This window comes from Procambarus clarkii, chromosome 10 (assembly GCF_040958095.1).
Source record: "Procambarus clarkii isolate CNS0578487 chromosome 10, FALCON_Pclarkii_2.0, whole genome shotgun sequence".
Taxonomy (NCBI): domain Eukaryota; kingdom Metazoa; phylum Arthropoda; class Malacostraca; order Decapoda; family Cambaridae; genus Procambarus; species Procambarus clarkii.
The window spans coordinates 47,278,449-47,297,150 of NC_091159.1; the positions used below are offsets into that span (position 1 = coordinate 47,278,449).

Below are 18,702 nucleotides of genomic sequence, written 5' to 3' on the forward strand. Positions count from 1 at the left end.
TCACTGTAAAAATATGGTTAAATGTATTATTTGATAGTGTTCTGCATAAGGGTCATGCCCAAATGGCATATTTTGCATTTATAGTGGCCAGTCGTTATGACTACAGTAAAATTCATTGTTTACTAAAAATTAAGATTTATGGTGCCTCCAGAAAAATGACTTGCATTTTGTGTTGGGAGAACAGCTGAAAATCCAATACTTGCCTCAGATTTAGAGCCACGAGTAAACAAGAGAATGGGTACTTATGAGCTGTATTCCAGCCTTTCCTGGATGAAGCTGTTTTGGTAGCCTTAAGACTGCTCCAGTACCTCCAACAAACTTGCCAAACATCTTTGGAAAGTTTCTACTTTTGATTATATTTCTTGAATTTTCTTGGGCAGGAGATTGAAGTCTTCGAGTTCACCATTTTCTAAATGTGTATGGCACCCTGAGTTTATGCTGGATAAATTCTACACTTTCCATATTTCTCACTCCAGCATGTTGTACCTTTTATTTTGATTTACCACCTAACCTAGTACTTCCTGTGCATACATTTTCCGAAGAGTACAAGTAATGGTTTCTGGCAGACTCAAGTGCTGTAGTTTGTACTTCATACATTCTATGCAAGCAGTAAAGAATCATCTTATTTTCCAACTCTGCAACCTCGCCAGCGAGGATTGAGCAATATTACATTCAGGATCGCACTGTTATACTATCTGAAGGGGGGTCTTGACAGTTCTACTCCCCAAGCCCGGCCAGGCTCGAAGAGGCACCAACCGGTGCAATGCTATAGAGATGTATTCACAGACCACACTAAATTAACACAGTATATAGCACAAATTTTCTGGGTAAATGAAATAAACTAATATTTACCTTGAATGATGGAGTTTCACAGCTTGTCTGTGCTTTTAGAACAGTAAAGAGGCCTATTTTCTAAAGGAAGAGGTACAAAAATCTTTGTTGGTTGTCTTCATTATCACTAGTTACTCTAGAATACTTTTTTTTTTGTTAGTATTTTACTTGATAATAGTGCAACTTCAGAACTCACTGAGCAAATTTAAACTAAAAAATGCCAACCCTTCTTATTTCCATGCTCTAAGGGTGAATTTTACCAAATCTGATTGTAAGTAGATTTTACCATCATGTTTCCCACATCTCAGCCACTGAACCTTATTTTTTAAAGGCAGCCCCACACACCTGGTGAACAAAATTACATCCAATTCAAAATAAAAGTGATAATTTTATTTTTAGCATGGTGAATAGCTTTCCCAAAGTACTTAAAAAAACAAAAAAAAAAAAACAAAGCCACGGAGGCTATGTAGCACCATCAGTACGGACAACTGACCACGAGATACATTTAGGAAGCAAAACACTACCCGAGACTGCTCAGGACTGAAAGGATCATCCTTGGAGAAACACCTTCAAATTGGTGAAAAAGAGGCAGAGAAGATGGCACAAAGTCACACTTTAAAGGAACAACATAAGAGGAATGAAGGAAAAGTGGGAGATTGCCATGAAGGACAGAAGAATGAAGCTAGGTCAAAACATTCGGCCCATCTTTCTGTTTTGATATTACTTACAGGAAGGACGAGGACCATAGTACATAGACCGACAAGCAACGCAATTAGAAATTAGAAATACAGTCGATACTATTGAATTTGGACAAACCGGAAAACTATTTTCTACTCATTTTGCAGACAAACTCTACCTAACCTAACCTTCCTAGGCCTAATATAGTGCAAGAGTGTGCTATATTAGGCTTAGCAATATTTACGTGTTTTTTTTTTGGGGGGGGGGAGGGAGGGAGAGAGAGAGATAGAGATAGATAGAGAGAGATAGATAGAGAGAGATAGAGATAGAGAGAGAGAGAGAGAGAGAGAGAGATAGAGAGAGATAGAGATAGAGAGATATAGAGAGATATAGAGAGATAGAGAGATAGAGAGATAGAGAGATAGAGAGATAGAGAGAGATAGAGAGAGATAGAGAGAGATAAAGAGAGATAAAGAGATAGAGAGATAGAGAGAGAGATAGAGATAGAGAGATAGAGATAGAGATAGAGAGAGAGAGAGAGACAGACAGACTATAAGGTGAATAGTACAAAGTTCAACTAATTGCTTAGTACATCAATGTTTGTACTATGGTGCACATAGTTACAAAAAGTAGTCTAAACAGGAGGATGGGTTGAAATATTGCACCTCCAGGTGTTGTCATAAGTCTTTTTGCAAGTCGGGAAGAACAGCAACCAAAGGTTTTTGCGGTAGGAGCAGAACAAAGGTAGACCTCTAGGCCTTAATTCAACATACTGTGACACTTATGAAAGCCAAATTAAGAGGGGGGAATAGGTATAGTGTTCTAAAAACCACATGATACATTGACCATACGTTTGGAAAGCTTACAGACGTAACTTGTAAGGGAAATGGGACAAAAATCCTAAGGGAAGGTCCATAGAGAACTGGATTTCCAAACAACCATCTCAAGCTAGTCTTTGGAAACTGATGTCTCTCAAATCTAATTATAAATACTAGTATTTATTAATACTGAAAGGCATCATGAGGAAGCAGGTGAAGCATCTGATAATGAATGCCACCCGAGCCTGTTGCCACAGAACCACAATGGGACGGCAGACTGGAGGTCTGACAATTATAGGGGAGCTGGAGGAGTGTGAAAAACCAAGGGACGAGACTCAAGAAAGGGGTTTATGAATAAGGAAAATAAGAGGAAGGCGAGCACTGGAGCTAATGGCTGAAAAGTGCAATCTAGTTCATCCATGACCAACACTGGATCTGCCACAACGAAACCATGGAGATGGACAGGTGATAAGTCTGGTACAAACTTACCAGCAATCTTCTGGATTTTCTTCCAGACACAACCAAGGAAATGAAAGAGGAGGGTGAAAAGAAAAGATGGTAAAGAGAATCGGGAATGTGGCCACTGTTATGAAGGTCGTTGAAGACCCTCCACGATGTCTATATAAACAGAAGATGAGCATAGGGATAGATCAATTCAGGAAACGTGCAAGTGTGTGAGCTTTCTGAGATTCAGAAGAAACAATGGAGAAGGAAGGATGAAAAGTTCCAGAAGACGGCATCAGGTATTCATCAGAGCATCACCCTAGAGGGCATGCCGATAGTTAATACCACCCGAAGGCACAGGTTCCAGTAACAAGTCAAAGAGGCGGCTAAGATCAGGAAGAAAAAGGGAAATATGCTGGGAGAGAGAAATGGCAGTGTACCATTTACTTATACAGATACAAGCAGCAGAGGAATAAACATGGATCTGAAAATGGCCTTCCCCAAGACAACTTTTTTTTTTCAAGCCATGACCAATTAGGGAAACCATTAAAAAGTAATTTCAAGCACTAATAAAGATAACATTCAAACTTTTTTACCACACTAAATGGGCAAAGTTTACCAAGCAAATTTTTAAATTCAAACTGTTAACAAAACCTGATTAAAAAATTCACCAGACACAAGAATACTGCTGACTAGAGCAGTGCAGTTCTTGGATACTTTTGTATCACCCCCACACAAATATATCATCAATTGTAGACACTCATGCTACAAGGGATGATAGAGGAAGATTGTATAACAGCTCCAAATAGAAAAAAAATACTTTGGAGGCTCTTCATAAGTAAAGGACCCTGTGCATCATGAAGAATGAGAAGCAAACAATACATATATTCCAACACAAAAAAAAGTTTCAAAATACAACTTGTGAAGTTGGAAAACTGGTTTTGATTAAAGCTATCTTAATACAACTGAGGTCAGTGAACTTTTGTCAAGTACTAAAGGCAATATAGTGCCAGTAACAATGTCGTAACTTCTTTTTCTTTAGACATTTATTGAAGTAATTATCGAAGAAAGTACCAATACCTGGAAACTAGTACTTTTGCTGCATCGACAAAAGGGCCTAAAAATTCTCAATATGGCAATATCAGATTAAAACACACAAATACTGTCAAAGACATTTGATTCACCAAGGATTCTGTTGAAAGACAAGTAACATTTGCTAAGCAAGATTTGCAATTATCCTGCATACCAAGACATTCTGCAAGGAAGTTCATGACTAAGTGAAACAATGTAGCTTAGACAATAAGGAGAAGGTTGTTGCTCACAATAAGTGCCCATCAGTTTAGCACAAGTGGTCAATGTACAGGCAGCCAGAGCCATTTCCCACCACTTATAGCTGAAGGAGGATGGTCATGAGTATACACCACATTTAACAATATGCAGCTTGATATTCATAACATCTGACTGTGCATTGTGTACAACGTGGGAAATTGTGTAGATTTCAAAATCTGGTTCTACAGATGTATACTTTCAAAATGACAGTGAACTGTAGGTTGGCTAGCACAAATAAATCTTCAATAGCACATTTTCCAGGATGAAAGATGGTTGGCAAATGAGCACAGTGCTTATTATTAGAGAAACAAGCATTCACAACAGATACATGATCGTCAGATAGAGATCAGCCAATATGAGAAATTACTTCAAACACCTCCACTCTCACCCCCCCCCCTCCCAAAATAATCATACAGAAATAAATCTTTAAATATAAATAATTCTGGCTATATACATTAACAGGCCTTTATAAATACATCAAAGATTTAAATTTAAGGACAAAGCTCACAAAAAACGAACCTAATAAAGGGAGTTTATTGTCCATTGAAGACATTTTATGAACTCTTGACAGTCAATATGAAAGTACTTGAGAAAATGTGCATTGTAAAATAGAAAAAAGTAATAACAGTCTCTAATACATTAAGATTTGTATGTAATACATGTCAACCCCCACAAACACCTAATTCTATTTATAAAATCTTTTACATTATATTAAAAGGGACAAAATAGTTTATCTTACAATAATCTCTGAATAACTAATTTATTTTTAGTTAAATCAAAGATACTAGTTTTGTTTAAATTATATATAATCAAGAGGCATAAACAGTCAAATATAAGAATAATGAGGCTTTATATTAAACTAATGTTTCATAAATTACATAAGCTGTCATGTCGAGAGAAAAGTATCAAAAATCACTGAAGGAAAATAAAAGATAGATGACAGAGGAATAATAACTGATATTTATAGCTAAAATAAAATGATGATTAAAATGATAACTGGCAATATGTTAACAAAATAAATACCATCATTAAGTTTTGTGTTCACCTGTAAACAACAGATGTTCGACTAGCTTCTAAGCAACTAAAACCCTACCACTGAACCTAACAACTTGTGCTGCAGTTTCTTCACTGTAGAGACAAAAAAATAAAAATAAATATATTTGGTTTGGTAAGTTGGAAAAATTTATTCTAATACATAACACCAATCTTGTTTACACTTTTGATCACCTATAATCAATAATTAACTTGAAAATTAACTTTTGTGTAAATTTTAACAGTACCAACAATCATGATTCGTTCACCTGTTTAGAATTATCCTCCGACTTGTGTACTCTACGCAACATACCGTTTCTTTGGACTAATAATCCTCTTATCGGTACTCTTCTCTCTCTCAGCTTTTGTTTCATTGGTGTTTTACCTGCCTCTCCATCCCCAGCAACATTAATAACAGCAGAGCTATTCTCATGTCCATCTCCGACACTGGAGAGCCTCGAAGGTCTTCCAGAACCCGTCTTCATTCTTAAAGGAAGAACAGTTATTTTTCCCTGAGGGGAATGTAGGTCAGTTTCATCCTGTGGCTTAGTGCTGGCATTGTATTCCAATGCATCTACATAAATATCATTGGAGGGGACATGAACACTGCCATTATGAGAGCACTTCACTACATTACATGAATCAGTATTCATTGTACATTGAGAACTTCCTTCAGTCATGACAACTGCCGGATCTTCAATTTCCAACTTCTTTGGCATGCATGTAACTTTTTCAGTCACTGCTGTTATTTCCATCCGACCTCTGAGCTGAAAATAGAAAAGGTCTAAGTTTCTTATCTATGAAGGAATTTTTGTTATTTGAAATCACCTAATACACTTAAATTCAGTTGGTTGAAATTAATGAATAAAATGGAAGGTCAACTATTATAATAAACCTAAAGAATTTATATTTCATTAACACAATTTGATTAACCTGACTGGATGTTATCTGGCAGTATATCGAGGTTACTGAATGTGAAGCTATCCAAATTAAATTATGACCTGAAGATAATAAATTATTTTTCAAGTTATAAGCAATGGTAATGTCTTCTCACAGACATCACAAAGAATAAAAACCCACACTAATTTATTTCTGAAATTTATGTAAAGATTTACACCAAGTCTTTCACACACTCCTGAGTGCTTTGTCAAGGTCTGAGTATGTGGATAGGATGAGACTTACATCTTTAAATCTTTACAGAAATTTCACAAATACATAAGTGTGGGTTTTTATTAAAGATATAATTACAACAGTAGGATGGAATACACTAAATAATTATACAGTATATAAAAACATGTCCACTAATCAGAGAATATTTATGTTGACTGAATGAAAATTAAATTACAGAATTATATAGAGTAACACCTGCATTGAAATGCACACAGGGAAAACTTCCGTGAAACTACACCATATTTCAAGGAGGCAATGCCAAGCCCTATTTATATCAGTCACACATTTATGAAGCCAATATTTCACCATTCAAATCTTTAAATGTTAAATTCTAGACAAGTGATTCAGATTCACTGAGAAGGGTCAAATTTTGAAAGCATTTGGAATGTGAGGCAAGTCCTAAATGTGGACACTTCCTCATGTTTCACGATTTCTGAAAGTGAACAAGGAAACAGATCAAGAGCAAAACTAAACTCTTCAATGCAATGTAATGAATGGTAATCTGGAGATAAGTAAAATATTTATTAAAATATGGGCTGCCTCATTGGAAAGTAAAGAAACTCCATGATTATTTAATAAAACCAAATACTGTATCATTATTAAAGTACGTCATGATTGAAAAGCTAGTAATACATAACAATTTTAAGTAGATTACAAAACAATAAAATTAACTTGACACTCGTGCAAACATAACTAAATTATGTTCACACAGTAACAAGTCGGCTGCTTTTCAAATCACCGTTTCTAGATCTTGTGAATTATGATCGTGGCACACGCTGCCGATGCCAGGTATGTGTTGGAGGTTGCTCTCAAGATGTACACGACAAAATGAGTTCGGGCAGAAGTCGCAGCGATTAAGGCGTGTGCTCCGTTGTCCACATTCATCACAGTGATGCCATGGGCATATCCATTTACCTGTAGAGATAAAACCATAAAAACTTGCATTTGAATTGTAGATAAAGTTTCATTAATTTTATAGTGTATAACTGTTGATTAAGGCTATGAGTTTTGTCTAGTACATTAGAACATATGATATGAATAAATACAGTATTACCACAGGAGAGACCTTGAGTGACCTGAGCTGCCAGCTGGTGTTAAATTAGATACTAAGTGCATGGTTTGATGACACTGGGCAAACTACTACTGTTTGTTTCCGTTTTTCTCTTTAATCAAGATCAGTTCCCCCCCCCCCCTTAACTTGTGCTTTATAGGCTGATTTACTTAAGTCTTAATTTAAGGTTGATCTATGATATTCCACATTCCTCTGAGCACCCCAAATTTTAATCCTGGTGATCCTTGTGACCTGCACAAGTCCAGAAGCCCAGCAGTTTTGTGGGTATGTCTGTAGTACCCGAACTAATGCACCCATAAGCTATTGAGGGCAAGAACAAACTAACAACCATCAATACAACCAGTTCTATTATGCCATAAACCATAAATAACAGTAAATTCACATCACGTAGTGACAGCATTGATCGCTTTATTCAATAGCCAATGGCATAATCAGTCTCCTTATAATAAAAAAAAAACTAAATTGTACTATGTATTAATATATAACCATTATAAGTTTCTCTTAACAGCTAAAATATTTTTAAAATTACCCCACAAAATATAATGTGACATGAAATAGAATTACTGAAATTAGAATATGTAAAATTGAGAAAAGTAGAGTTTAACATTGTTGGCGTGTAAAGGGGATGCCTCGACCTCCCTCTCTGCTAGCCTTGCATAATCCCTCTCCTGTTGAACTGTACTCTTCTCTCAAGAACAATTTTGAACATGAATATAATGTCCACATGTTATACAATGTTCATTTGGGGAACGAAATAAAATCAATATTAAAATTTTGTTCATGTAAGTTTTCTATCCTCCCTGCAATTCAAACCGAAGGTGGTTTATTATCATAAAATAAAGTATAACTCAATGAAATAAAACTCTCTGCTATCATAAAACAAATTTCAATCTTTTGCCTTACCTCTTGGTAATTTATCAAGCCCTAAACATTCAAGGTGATAACCTTTGGGACAGGAAAAAATGTCACAAAGAATAAGATCACCTGGGCCACCACATCTAAAACATTCATCTTCAGATACTTTGATCTCCCGTCGCCGCCGTTTTCGTTTCTGCTTGCTTATTTTTTCTCTTTTAGGACCGGACACTTCAGTCTGTCATACAATGGAAGAACATTAAAATTAGTTTACAATTAGCTTTTCTTTTTACAGAAAAGAATAGAAATATATGATTAAGATGGAAAAAACAAAAATAAGATATAGCTATCTGAAAGAAAATAACAAATTATATATTTTTATATGGTTTACATCTCACTCCGTTTCCAATCAACGGGAGTGAAACAAGATTACCAGTCAGGCAACAAAATTAAAAAATTTTTTTAATCAAATCCTCAAAAATTTAATGCTGTGAAGATGGACTCCGATTTTTATAGGCACTTCAAAACTACTTTTAAACCCTTAAATTGCTGCTGTCACCTCAAACAATAGACGCCTGTCTGTGTGCTTATAGAAGATGAGAAGCACCGATTAAAATTTACGACTCCCATGATCGTCTACTGGGTGTCCAGCACATGGCTCTAGCAGTCGGTTACCATCTTGAAAATGAATCAAATGAATACAAGATGCCAACAGGACATCAGTTACTAGTTGACCACCATGGATGACACACAACTCCTCCACCAACCTATTCTCCTGCACACAAGCCAAGATTGATAAGCACTTGACTCTGCAACCTCTCAAGGAGGTAACTGTACAAAATTAAATGCCTCATCATCCTTGACCCTGAAGAAACCCTCAAAATTATTAATACAAGTGGTTTTGAAAGCCAAGAACTCCTGCATATAAACCAGAAGAAAAGTCCTTCAACAAAGTCATTGGATATATTCATAACCCTAACTTCCTAAGACCCCCCCCCCCATATCCTGAATGACCTCCGAGACGACCCAGAAATCGTAACAAAATAAAGACTAGTAAAAATAATTACAAAGAAAAAATACACACATTTCATGAGGCAAGCAAGCAGTGCAAAGCTTGGCATTTGGGAAAAACCACCTTGAACAAGCCAAAGGGTCCGGCCCAACAAATCAGAACAATGGCAGCAGTCCAACACGAACACCCCTCAGCAGCCAACTATGTTGATGGGCTAACCCAGAAACTCCACACATCACTTACATAATAGAAACACAACTACTTCAAATCCAAAGAGGACAGTCCACTAAACTTCACAAACTGCCCAATCTCCATCCTCATCCTACATTCACCTCCCTACCAAATCCTTTGGTTATCAAAGTATATGGGTATTTATTATAATAACCAACTAGATCTCAGTGATATGCTCTCATACACCATAATGTTGCTACAATTAAAGTACGGATATATTGCAGAAAGGACCCCAAAATTATGTACTTGGTAACAGTTTGAAATACGTGTGAAGATGGTGAGGCCACATACACGGCAGTCTCCCTTTACCAACAAATTTGATATATAATTATTTAATATACCCAAATTTTTTTTATTGTCATGTTAAATAGCATAATGGTGCATTGTCTCTTAGAACCAATGTAGTGAACACATGAAAAAGAACTTAATAGAAAAGACAAAACTTTACACTAGTATACTTAAAATTTTAATACATTAAGGAACAGGTAAAATTCTTGAAAATTCATACCTTTTGTACTTTAACACCAATGAAGCTACTACAGTTTGGAGCACCACAGCAGCATCGTTTCTTTTCTGTTCCAACACATTGCAAATTATAATTGAAGGTGAGCTCAAAACCGGCAGGAATATCCTCAATGGCAAAGAGGCCTACTCGGGTATCCCCACCTACTGTCCACTTCTGAGTTTCACAGTTGGGTTGGCAGGAATGGTTCATGAACCTGAGAAATATAGGCATCTTAGAGCAAGGTTGGAAGCCTGAAAACCTTCAGTAACTGCAAAAGTAGATCTATGATTAACAAGTTAAAAATAGCTACCTTGGATCTAAACTTGTACAATGAAATGAAAACTGATTATAACAAAACAGAACTGTACATAAAACTGACCTATATGCACTATAAACTGCTATATACAGTCCATGCCTAACATTTATCAGCAATGTCAAATCTGTGAACGCTGGAAATTTTATGGGCCGTTTGCTCTTTATGAGGGTACAAGCACTCAAGAAAGATAGAGCCTATAAAAAAAAAAAGAGAGAGATTCCAAGGGAAAGGTTGTGTTATAAAATAAGTTCAACATTGAATGCTACTGAACAATGAAATGGCAAAATTTAAGATAAAAATATGTTCAACACTAGCATTGGCACATGGATGTCTAGAAACGGCAAAAGGCTAAATGACCTGCCATCTCTGAAAATTTATTGGTCAACAGGTAGATCAGATTATGACTTGCATTTTCAGAATTGTTTGTAACAGACATTTAGTACTTGTTTATTTTTGGTTAACGGGGAACCATGGGATTTATCCAGTTTAATGTGTGTTGATGAATGGTGAAGGAAGAATATCTGAAGAGTTAAAAGTATTAGAAAGGGAAGAAAAATAAAGTCAACATTTAAATACTGTAGCAGTTTTCATAGTGAAACAAAGGTAAGAGTTTTATGTACACGAAGAGCCTTCCACTGATACACCATTGAACACATTTATGTTTAAGCTTATATAAAAAAAGGTTCACTTTTGCTGTTTTAACATGTGCTAGTCCAACTCTGGCACCAACACTGGGTTGTAGTTTATTAATAGATATAACATTTTAGAGATTTGGATATGAAACAAGATAGGTGATTTTTTATCCACCATATTTTTATCTAAGAACACCATAATGAGTACTAAGAAATAAATGCATAATTTCCAACTGATAGGTAAAACAAAAGATGATGACTATGCATGGAGTCATGGTGAGGAAAGTCAAGGGAGACCATGAGAGTATAGTGAGTGGATAAAATGGAAGGCAGTAAACAAGCTACAAAAAATCACATACCTGGCTAGGTTACCCTTTGGTCCAGCATCTATCATAATATCCTTGTCAATTGTGAGAAAGTAATAATTTTCCTCTTTTATTTCATGCATCTCCTCAATACGACGTCGGAACTCTTCGTCATCTATCAGCTCTCCAACATATTCTATCACAAACTCTCCTGTAACAATTACACATGAGGTAACAAGTGAGGTGGAAAAATAGTTTGTATCAAGAGTTAGGTCTATACTGTACTATATATTAATGCTTTGTCAAGAGATATACTGAGGAAACCTGTAATATGATAGGAGACTTCAGTGGGGTCATTTGTAGCTTTGCTTGCTATATTTATGTTGCTACCTTCTCGGTGATATGCTGGGAGGATTTGCTGATGCCAGCATATTCCTTCTGGGGTTTCACATCCACCTGATGCTATTATTCCTATCATGTAGTAAAATAAACCATTTATATTTACCATGAGTGTTTTTCAATTCATTTCAACACACATTGACCTACAACTTTCACATATTTGAGTACAAATGCCAAACATTGTTTATTAAAGCATACAATTAAATTAACGAATTAAAACTACCTTTATTCATTGTTGATACCTTCAACTTCAATTATCTCTGAAACTAGTGTCAACTTTGAGTAGCTTCTAAAATTCCAGTTTTTGACCAATTCTCACTCATTTGATATATTATGTGCTCAGCTGTCTGTTCTACAATACCTTCAGAATGAATTTTTCCTAAACTTTATACATTTGGAGTTACAATTTTTTTGGGTCTAAATTGCCGCATATTTCAAATGCCTTATTGACGATTTTTTTTACAGTAAACTATACTGAAAACTTATATTCTAATTTGTTGAAAATGAAGATCATATCCTATTCTGAGAGAATAACAACATTAAATGAACAATTGGTGATAGTTCATATTTTTTAGTCTGAATTTAAAATCTGAAGTTTTCAATATTCAATTTTAAAATTAATTTTGATTCTCTTGTTTTTCATGTTACACTGTGATCATTTACCCAAAGTTGAAGCATTTGCCTAGTTGATTATGAAAAAAAGTGTCTGAGCAAGTTTTAAAAGCTTACGTTAAAATATTTTATGTCAAATCATATAAGTATTGTGCGGTCAAAGGGTAAAGTAATCTTGCAACATAGTAATGTGTAATGAATGACAATCATATTTACCTTTTTTGATATCCTGAGTTGTTTTGAGACCCCATCCCCTTGTTTCAGTTCTAAAAGAGCACACCATAGGATACTGCCTTTTTTGAAACCTCTGGTTCCCACACCTGTCACCAGCACCACAAACCTCACGCATGCACTCAAACATGAGCATTCTGTAAAACAATAAATGCTGTTCTGTACATGTACATAAAACATGCAAGTCATTAACATATATAAAAAATCTCTAAAGTCAAGGATATGACCTTTCTAATTCTCTCAAGACACTCTAGATATGACTGACTCCTGTGTCAAGTAGTCCTAAGCCTTGTCTAAGTATCTTTCCAGTTACACAAGCCTGCTTTTCCATCATATATATAAACCTTTATGTGAGAGACAACGAAAGACATTTGCATGCACGAGTTAAAATACAAAAGGCACCTCCTAGGAATATGGAAACAAACCTGTTTAAACACTTCTCGTCAGAACCACAAGGATTTTCAGAGTTTGGATCACAATCACATCTATTAACAGCTGCTAGGTCTATCTTGCTCAGGCGTACATTCCCAACAGGACGATTAGAATCAATCCTTACATATGGTGGTGGCTTCTGTAGGGGGGAAAAAATACATATACTGTATAGCATGATTTTATGAATAATGCTTGTAAGTGGTTAAATAATTGATCTTTATTAAACAGGCTAATATAATGAGAAGACATAGGTGAGAAGCTGGCATAATGAGAAGAGGCTGCTAAAATAAGAGGCTCGTGGTGGTGAAAGCGGATGCTATAATGACAAAAGACAAAGCAAAATAAACTTGGATGAAGTGGTGTTCAGAATGGTTTGCATTAGAAACACACAAAGCTAATAAATCTAAGACAGTGTTCAAAAGTCATGTTCATGAACACTGATGTCCATGATCAGTGTTCATGGACACCGACAGATTAAGTTTCATTAGTATGTGTTCATCCTCCTCCTCCCACCCAAACAATTTGACACAAAGGTGTATATAATTTTACACATCTCTGAACCATTTCTAGCTGGGCATGCATGCAGCACCAGTCTGGAGCACTAAAGTGTGGATCATTAGGTAAAAGCCTAAATTTGTCCGATATACTCAACACACACACACCCCATAACTTTTATCAAATGTAAGTATGTTAGAGCTTATTAATATTAAAACTACAGTACCAATGGAATTACAAAAATACACATAGCTTAATACAGTATATGGTTAGTTCTATGATATAAACATTCCAAATGTAAAAAAATTAACCATCCGTCCAAAGAGTAAAGAAATTCATAGTACTTACTATGTTATATGAATTACGTCCAAGAGTATTATTGGATAAAAAGACTAGAAGTATTCACAGGTACTTATTCACTTTCACAAAATTTGAATAAACAAGATAATACAAAGTATTGAAAGTTACAAGCAAATAAACAAAGGAATTATCAAACTACAGCAATGCATGCATGAACAGCAAGCAGGAATAATGATAAGTTCTAAATAACTCAGATTCACAGACTATTGCTTCAGCAATGAAAACCAAAACTATCCAGTACTGTATTACATTTCTAGGCAACATGTGTACAGAACTTTATATACTTCCGTAAAATAAGCATGTATGCCACAACTTTTAAGAAAGCTTCAATAAAATACGTGTGTTACTTCTGAATTTAAAAACTTATTCTTCCGCTTGAGATGATGTAACTTGATTTCTTCTCGTCTTTTCACATTTCCATAACAAATGTCAGATTTACTACATGAATACTTATTTTAGATGAAAAGAAAACAAAAAAACTTGCTAAGCCAAAATTACCAAACTGAACAATTCTTTTAACCAAAACATACCAAATTTCCCTTTTCAGACCACCGCAGCTCCAGTTGAGCTTTCTTGGCTTTTTGAGCTCTGTATGCCTCTCCTGCCTCTTCCAATGCACGTCGAAACTGCATCTCTAAAGTTTTACTTGACTGTGCTCTGGATCCTTTATCCTATTGATATAGAATGAAAGTTAACACTAGAATTTTAGAATAGAAATTCTTAAAAACAGAATAAATGGGATACATTAACACAGATACAGGAATAAAGGATTAGGGACACAGTAGAGAAGGGAAGGAAGTAGAGGGACGATGACATTAGTTTTAATAATAAAAAACGAAGTTGTATTTATAAAAAATAAAGGAGGAAAGCAAAACTTGGTAAGTATTGTACAATTAGGAAAGAACAGGACAACTCAGCACCCACTCAACAGTGCTGCTGCTTCCACTTCCACAATCACCACTCCAGAGGCCACAAAGAGGAGCAACGTGTCCTTATCAGCCAGTGACCAGGTATGCTAGAAACAGACTCTCTTGATCTACACCACTAAGATTTAACTTCAGAAAACAAAAAGGAAATACAAAGAGAAGAATTACGACAAGCAAACGAAATGCATTAAAAACTGCTGCCACCATTGGCAGAGTTCTCCAACTTTGTATGAAACAAGTGTCAAGGATGAACAAGAGTTATGAATTCTAATTTGTAACATAAGAGAATACAGCTAGGGAAAGGCAAGACTAAATGTTGGGATAAGAACTCACTGCAAAAATCTTGACAAAGGGTGTTGGTACCTGGTGATGGCCTCAGGTAACAATCGGGTGAACCAACTAACAGTCACCGAGCAATGCCTGGCAATCTTTGGACTGAATAAAATTGTCTTGTAGGTCCTCCCCCCCCCCCCTGTCATCTGGCAAGGACTTTTAAGAAGATCTGTCATGAGAAGTAGTAAATTTTGACAGTACAGTACCCGACTGTGACCAAACGTGTCCTAGGAAGAGGAGGACATTGTAAAGAACACAACTGAGTGACCCAGCTCAGAAAAAGACTTTCGTAGTACAGTACATACAACTCGCTAAGAGTTGAGTTCTTTAAACCAAAAACTTTAAATCTGAATCTGAAATAGAAATAACATGTTAAATTACACCATGGAAAATCGGGTGCATTCTGTATGCTATCATTCTTAAAAGAATTAGAGATAAAATTATTAAATGTCAGAAAAATGCAACTCACCCCTTCCTGGTAAAGAAAAGCTCGTCCTCTGGTAACCCAATAATAGTCATTGGAACCAAAGAAGTGAACACAGAACATGCCTTGTTGATGCTGCAAGTTCTCTATGTTGTCTGGGATGTATCGGGGATGCAAGACTTGACCAGGCCACCATCTGTCCAATAACACAATTTGTATATATTAAGTATGTAATTTACATAGGAATACAAAGTAATCGATAAAAGTGCAGACTAACACACACAGCTTTAATATAAAAGTCTCCGTGGCGTAGTGGTAAGACACTCGCCTGGCGTTCCGCGAGCGCTATGTCATGGGTTCGTATCCTGGCCGGGGAGGATTTACTGGGCGCAATTCCTTAACTGTAGCCTCTGTTTAACGCAACAGTAAAATGTGTACTTGGATGAAAAAACGATTCTTCGCGGCAGGGGATCGTATTCCAGGGACCATAGGATTAAGGACTTGCCCGAAACGCTACGCGTACTAGTGGCTGTACAAGAATGTAACAACTCTTGTATATATCTCAAAAAAAAAAAAAAATAAAAAAAAAAATAAAGCATTTTCACTTGAATAAGCAACCAAATATTAAAGACAATATGCTTCTGCAATTTTCCCATTTTAAACCTGTTCCAATGGCAATCAATAGAATATGTTCTCCCAGTGCTCTAGCTTAGTGTTAACAAATACGACCGAAACAGTTATATTAATGATTATAATGTGAATATTCGCTAATTTTCTTATGTACTTAGTCACTTGAGAAAGAAGTTGAAAAATTACTCTAAACCTGCAAATTCAAGAACAAGAACATGAACTCTTAAGGTAAGAAAATAAAAGTATAAACTTGTTTTATAAAAGTACTCTTCTGCAGGGTTGAAGCTGGGTGAAATAATGTAAATGGGTATGTGGAAGACACCAAAACCACCAGCAGCTTCAAAACAATGACAAAGATTATATGGAAGAAAGGACACCACAACACAGGTCTAATGTTGCAACTACAATGTTTACTAATTAATAACACATGCACTCTCAGACACAAACACTCATATCTACCCCCTTTCCTCCCAAACAAAAAACAAGCTGTTCTAGAAGCTTCAACACAATGGGAAGATGTGACAGCCACACTACTGACAGAATAAAAGACTTTTCTAACAAAAATAAACCAATGTAGAGGCATTGTATTAGAATGAAGAAATGCAACTAGCAGAGTACCATAAAGTTTAGTTCTAGTGCCAATGATGATCAATGTCTATATAAATGATCTAGCATGAGGGGATTCAAGTTACATGAATATTTTCAAGCCGATGTAAAATTAATAAAGAAATGAAAAGACTTGGATGACTGTCATGACCTTCAAAATATCATAGACAAAACAAATGAATGGAGAAACACAATGCAAATCAAATTCAAGGTAAATAAATGCCAAGTATTGAAATGTAAAATAAAATGCACAAACATTTTTGCATTAAAACTATCCCTCTCAAAATCTTCCCTGAAACCAAGTTTTGCCAACAACCAAAATCAAATGTTTCATGAGGTCTGAGGTATGTAAATATAGTACTGTATATGTATGTACGTAGGCATTCACACACTTACCACACATTTAATACAATCAGATGAAACATGGACATCCACTTGTACATACATAAATTATTTGGTTAGCTTATTACAAACACATCAAATACCAGTCATCATACAAATTAGTTTTATAGTAAAACTATCAACTCAGTCCTATTATTATGTTAATACACCAATTTACAAACCTGTACAATCCAAGTTTGACCCAAACAACATCTCCATAGATGGGAAACTTTCCATTTTCACAATCTTCACAGACATAACCTCCTTCTGGAGCAGTTATTTTCATACAATCCGCATGAAAAGCTGCAGGACACTGATCACAGAGAAGCAATGACCCACCCTGCAAAATATAAGGAAAAATATTTTCAAGTTAAAACGGAGAAATGGTAGAACCTTTGCTAGTCAAATGTGCTAAAATATATATATACAGTAAAGCTAATGAATGTTAGATGAGAGAATATTACAAAACCTTGAGATTGTTCATTAACTGGTTAGTGGCAAGGGTCAAAAGATTCTAACACTCAATTATGCAAAATTTAAGAAGGCTATATTGCTAGATCCACATCACAGTTCATAAGAAAAACCAGCTCCAGTTACGCTTGAGCAGCAAGTGAAGAAGAGGGATGTGTACCAGGTACTTTCAGACAAAACAGTTAAGAGTTTGACATATGATTAATAGACTTTTATAAGTGTGAGTGAGTGTGTGTGTACTCACCTATTTGTGCCTGCAAGAGTGAGCATTGGCTCTTGGATCCCGCCTTTCTAGCCATCAGTTGTTTAAAACAATGACTCCTGGCATTTGTTTACATACCTAATGTTCTCTTAAGTGTGTAACCAATCAACCTGATTATTTTTTCAAGTACAGTACTTTACGGGAATGGTTGTCAATGATATTGGTCTGTAATAACGTGTCTATCTCCTTTCTTTGAAAATTGGTACCACATTTGTCATCTTAAGGGGGCCTCAGGTTGTCAGGTCAAAGTTGTTCAATGTCAACTAATATTATTTGACTAGTTGTATATGAAAAGTGCTTTAATTGTCCCAAGTTTCAGTACTGCAGCGTAAATAGAAAGGGAGATTTTTTTTGTTTTGTTTTTTTCAACGTTTCTTTACACATTTTCAAGTCCACACTTCAGAACACACGTTTCAGATATAATTATTCTGTGACACTTTTCTGACACATTAGCATATAATAAAGGACCTTGACATATAGAATTTCGAAAACATCTTTAGTTTTCCTAATACAAATGTTCAAAGTTCCCCAAAATTTTTGTTGCAAATATGGCATGTGTATTGCTATTATAAAATCAATAAATGAACTTAAAGAAAAATGAAAACTCTCCAATGTAGAGACATGCCCTCCACATATACTGTGTAAGTTTCATTTAAATTGAATAAAAAATGAATCAGTTTTGTAAACGTTTGTGTCAATTGAAAAAAAAAAAAAAATGAATAGTCTAAGGTTCTAAAATCTGTGGCTGAGGTTGACATCAACCAATTTTCTCCAAAATTGGCATCCTTACAGATAGGCTTACGTACAGTCAGGTGTGTAAGTTTGATGCAAATTGCCAAAAAAAAAAAAAAAAAATTCTTAATTTTTTTTTTCAATTAAACTAATTATAATATTTGTTTAATATATGCTA

At 35.4% G+C, this 18,702-nt stretch overlaps 1 protein-coding gene across 9 annotated transcripts in view; it reads right to left on the reverse strand.

The window, feature by feature from the left end:
- Nucleotides 1–4,620: 4,620 nt before the first annotated feature.
- NSD (Nuclear receptor binding SET domain protein) overlaps nucleotides 4,621–18,702 on the reverse strand; it is a 53,716-nt gene continuing 39,634 nt past the window's right edge. For 4 of the 9 annotated variants that reach the window (XM_069322018.1, XM_045768296.2, XM_069322017.1 and 1 more), the window contains 10 exons: nucleotides 17,242–17,399; nucleotides 15,488–15,638; nucleotides 14,290–14,430; nucleotides 12,898–13,043; nucleotides 12,458–12,609; nucleotides 11,285–11,441; nucleotides 9,981–10,191; nucleotides 8,278–8,467; nucleotides 7,042–7,217; nucleotides 5,040–5,899 (listed from right to left, as the gene is read on the reverse strand). In XM_069322018.1, coding sequence (XP_069178119.1) covers nucleotides 5,387–5,899; nucleotides 7,042–7,217; nucleotides 8,278–8,467; nucleotides 9,981–10,191; nucleotides 11,285–11,441; nucleotides 12,458–12,609; nucleotides 12,898–13,043; nucleotides 14,290–14,430; nucleotides 15,488–15,638; nucleotides 17,242–17,399 — 1,995 coding nt within the window. In that variant the 3' untranslated portion in view covers nucleotides 5,040–5,386. Of the gene's footprint in view, nucleotides 5,900–7,041; nucleotides 7,218–8,277; nucleotides 8,468–9,980; nucleotides 10,192–11,284; nucleotides 11,442–12,457; nucleotides 12,610–12,897; nucleotides 13,044–14,289; nucleotides 14,431–15,487; nucleotides 15,639–17,241; nucleotides 17,400–18,702 lie in introns of all 9 variants that reach the window. The other 5 variants (XM_069322022.1, XM_069322020.1, XM_045768301.2 and 2 more) reach the window with 2 other exon arrangements.